General features: G+C 26.7%; 1 protein-coding gene across 1 annotated transcript; it reads right to left on the bottom strand.

Moving 5' to 3' along the window:
- Window positions 1-372: 372 nt before the first annotated feature.
- On the bottom strand, window positions 373-2,823 carry LOC129939845 (uncharacterized). The gene is made up of 5 exons (XM_056048012.1): window positions 2,008-2,823; window positions 1,829-1,931; window positions 1,191-1,299; window positions 941-1,125; window positions 373-882 (listed from the first exon to the last, which is right to left on the bottom strand). Exons 1-5 carry the CDS (start codon window positions 2,406-2,408, stop codon window positions 667-669), a joined length of 1,014 nt encoding a protein of 337 aa, XP_055903987.1. The 5' UTR covers window positions 2,409-2,823; the 3' UTR covers window positions 373-666.
- Between the last annotated feature and the right edge of the window lie 1,841 nt (window positions 2,824-4,664).

The raw sequence follows: 4,664 nt of genomic DNA, 5'->3' as shown, positions 1-4,664 counted from the left end.
ATTTCAAATCTTTAATTTAAGAAAAAAAGTTCTTGTAGTTAGTTCTATAAATATGCCATAAGCCACAAGAAAAAGTTACTTTTTCGCTGTGTGAAAGACAAAGCGATTTCAAGCAATATGTGTTTCTAAATGCGTTAATTTCACCCACTACTCCCCATAGCTTGGTTATGTTTATAATTTTTTCGAATTTTAAGGCTTTAGCAAACAGACAAAGTCCACAAAGTAAACATTATCATCTTTACTGAATGCAAGTTGTCTCTATGTCTGCACATCGCTACAGAAATTTATAAATGAAAGTTAATGCAAGCACTTTTCATAATTGCAACGCAACACAAAAAAACAACAACAAAAATAACATGAAGGCACTGTCACTGTCATTTGAACTTTTTTTCTTCTTTATTTTCAAAACAGATACGAGTATTCCTTTGCATAATAATTTTGTACTAGTTTCGGGGTTGGGCTTATATGATGTGTCCTTATATGAGAGCGTTTTGAAAGTTAATGCAAAATCATGCTCTGTTGAGCAAAATATGAAAGGAAATAAACTGACGTTACTTTAATGAGTTGAGTAATTAGTATAAAAGCGTATATAAAATTTTGCAATAAAGGAAGGGTGTTTTTTTTGGGGATGAAATTTTGTGCTCTTTGAATGCAAATATTAAATAGTTAAATAGTTAAATTTTCATTGGGTTTTAGTTTTCTGTTGGAAATTATTTCTACAGCGAAAACTAATACACTGAAAATTGTTCCAGCTATCCAAAGGACGATAATTCCAGCGAAATTTGTAAGTCCCAATTGTACTGCTCTGCCGTCGCCAAAATTAGCCCAAGCTGAATCCTCAATTTGTCTTTGTAGTTTTTCATCGAGATGATCATTAACAACCTTTAGAAAAATTTGTATAATTCGATAAAAAAAAAAAACAATAATATAGTTTCTTTACCTTCCATTCCCAATGTTTTGAAATTCCACTTGACTGAATTAAAAGTATGCAAAGATTAAACTTCTCCAAAAGTGCCCATGGTCGAGGTGTGAATGCAACAACATATGCATAGTATAAATCTTCAGTCATCAATTTCATCTTATCAACAATTTCTTGGTCAATAAACTTATAGAAGGCAAAGTGTCCTGTGATAGTTGATATTGTTAAGAACCTTTTCAATTTTAGACAATTTATTTGATATTTTACAAACCCCAAGTTAAACGTTCAAGTGCAACACCAATTTCACCTGCTAAACTTTTTTCGACTAACTCCTTAACAGTGTAAATGCGAAAAAGGTCCTTGATTTTGAGCATTACTTCCTGGAAAAAATAGAGGAAGCACTATCGTAAAAACTCTTTATGAAAAGTTCTATATATCTAGTTTTTATTTTACCAAAGTAAATGGGCTTTTGACTTTTCGAACAAAAAATCCTCAAAAAAGTGAAGTGAAGTGAAAACATCAAATAAAATGTTTCTTTTAAATGCACTTTTGATTTTATGCAACATCTCAATTTTCAGCTATTTTAATCAGGTTTTCGAATATTGCAATGTATTTAAATTATTTTGTATGCAGAATATAAACTATTTTCTACTTTATTATAAAAATAAATAATTTATAGAATTTTTTTTATAATATTTAAAAATATTTCGTATAACCTAATAGTTATAACAATTCTGCAATGCGTCTAAAGCTATGTCCAGGGGCTATATATGCCAGTTGTATGTAAAACATATGTTCTCTTTGAAAATATGTTTGACTTTCCAAATCGGTATCACAAAATTTTTAATTTAACATACTGAATATTCTTGTATAAAATGGCCAATGGTAGCTTAACAATCAAATACTTACATCTTTTGTGTTGGCTAATGATGCGATCCACACGTATGATGTTGCCCCCCAAATGAAGTTCTGTTTGACTAATCGCTCCTTAGTGTCAGGTGGTTCACCAAATCTTCAAATTAAGGCTCCAATATTAAATTTTTACCTTTCAGTTAAAAAACTATATTTTTAAAAAAACAACCACTTACGCTGGAATTGTTAAAATACTCGCTAGTCCTCCGCTATAAACACTTGTTATGATAATATCAATGATATAACATGAAAACATTATGATTCTTAGTGAAGTCGATTTAATTATGTAGCTAGTTCCTTGAGATATCAGAAGCTTAAGAGTTGATATGAAGCTAAACTCCATACTAGATTTCCATGAATGTTCTTCGATGTCTTCTTTTCCTAATTTACGTGTGAACATTAAGGCGAGAAATTCTAAAAACAAACATGCCGATAATCCAAGCCAAAGTGTTACTTGAAATGGTTCAAATGGTAATAACCAACTTGTAAGTCGTCTTGAAATTGAAAATAATAAACTTAAATTAATTTTCAATAGAATATGGTGCAGCAGAAACAATATTTTATTAAATTTGTGCATTTAAAATATCCTCATAATACAGGGTTTTACAAAAAGATGTTTAGTTTTAAATAATACGCTGTAATCTTTTTCACTTCCCATAGAAAGATATTTTAATCGGTCCGATTGGTTGAGTTGAAAATTTTGACATTTCTCGACTTTTCAAAGTCCCTAGAGTCGAAGTAAATGATTTTTAGAGAAATGTTTTTGCTTGTGTGTACGTTCGTTTGCGACGTTTTTTCATAGTCCATAGCTCAAGAACCAGTAAAGATTTCGCCTTCAGAAGGATACAGAAAGGACTTTCAAACAAATTGAGTGGGCTGTTTTTTACCATAGCAACTTAAAAAAAGAGAAAATTTTTGTTAACACAAAATATCTCACAAAGTAATACCGCTAGAGATTTGAATTAAACTTTCAAGTTTGTATTGTAAAGTTATATCAAACTAATATATTTTTGGAAAAAAATTAACGTTTTCTTTTAAAAATCCAAAAAACAAACAACACAAATGATTTTATCAAAAATAATTTCGTGCAACGAAGAATAACTTTTTAAACATCTAGTTAATTTTGAAAAAAAAAAACGAATTGATTTTACACAAAATAAACACTTAAAAAAAAATTAATAAAACTTAGTAAAAATTGATTTTCGACTTAAATATTTTTACAGAAATTTTAAGATATTGGCTTAAAGCTAATTTTGAGCAAAATTAATTTAATAAATCTTCAAAAAATAGAACGCAAGTCTGGTATTGAAATTCGGTTTACCAAACAATATATTATTTGAAACAAATCCAATTAACTGCTTTTTTATAAAACAAAAAAAAACTGGACAAAAATGTGTCACTCTTAAATTTTACGCATAAAAAACGATTTTGTTGCAACGAAAAAAAGTTTTTAATATCTGGTAAAATTTTGAGAAAAATTAAAAAAAAAAACAAACAAACAAACAAAGTTGGTAAAAATGGAATTGACACAAATATCTTTTCAACACTTTTTGTTTATGGCTTCCAACTAATTTTATCTTTTAAAATATATTTGTTTCAATTTTCGTAAAAATTTTGAGAAAAAACAAATTGACAGTTTTTTTTTTACAAAAAACAAGAACTTGAAAGAAAATTTAACAAAAGTTGGTAAAATTTGATTTTCGACTCAAATATCTTTTCAAAAATTTAAGATTATGGATTCCAACAAATATAAGCTTATATAAACAATATTATTGTCAACATTCTAAAAGATCTTGAGAAAAATCGAATTGACACTTTTCTTACAAAAAATAAAAACGTAAGCAAAAAAAAGAATTAAAAGTTCTTAAAAATTGTTTTTCGAATCGAACATCTTTTCGGAACTTTGAGATATTGGCTTTAAACTACTTTTATATTTATTAAAAATATTGTTGTCAACATTCATACAAATTTTGAAAAAAATCCAATTGACAGTTTTCTTACAAAAAATAAAAACCTAAAAAAAAATACTAAAACATGATACAAATTTGATTTCGACTCATAAAGCTTTTCTTCAAACCTTTTTTATTTCACAGAAAATATTGTTTTCGATATTCAGTATTTTTTTTATAAAAACAAACAATCCGTTTTTTCACAAAAAATAAAATCTACACAAAATAGTACACAAATTTGGTAAAAATAAAGATGTGCGATTCTCAATATCCCTCAAATTATTTTCATTTAACTAATTTGTAAAAATTTAGGAAATGCTACTTAAATTGGTAAAAATTGATTTTCGACTTTTCAAAACTTTTACAGATTATCTTTTAACAATCTACTTTGATCTTTTAAAAAATATTGTTTTCAACATTCATTAAAATTTCGAAAAAAAATTAGTTGAGTTTTTTACATAAAATAAAAACCAAAAATAAAATAATGAAAATTTGTAAAAATTTACGCTCGACTCAAATTGCTTTTCAAAAATTCGAAATTTTGTCTTCAATCTTTTTTAATTCACAGAAATTATTGTTTTTCAATATTCAACAGTGCGTTTTTTCATAAAAAAAAAATCTACAAAAAAATTGATGTTTGGTTCTTGATATCTCTCAAATTAATTTCATTCAATCAATTTGTAAACATTTAAGAAATGCTACTAAAATTGGTAAAATTTGTTTTCGACTAAAAATCTATTTAACAAAACTAGATTATAAAACTAAACTTTTTCTTTATAAGAAATATATTGTTGGTAATTTTTAAATTAGTAAAAATAATTCATCATACAACTTTTTGAACAAAACACAAAACCTTCAAACTTTTAAGCAAGGCAATCAACAGG

The sequence above is a fragment of the Eupeodes corollae genome, chromosome 1 (genome assembly GCF_945859685.1).
Source record: "Eupeodes corollae chromosome 1, idEupCoro1.1, whole genome shotgun sequence".
Taxonomy (NCBI): domain Eukaryota; kingdom Metazoa; phylum Arthropoda; class Insecta; order Diptera; family Syrphidae; genus Eupeodes; species Eupeodes corollae.
The sequence above is the reverse complement of the archived record's forward strand: the minus strand, read 5'-3'. Positions and strand labels throughout refer to the sequence as shown.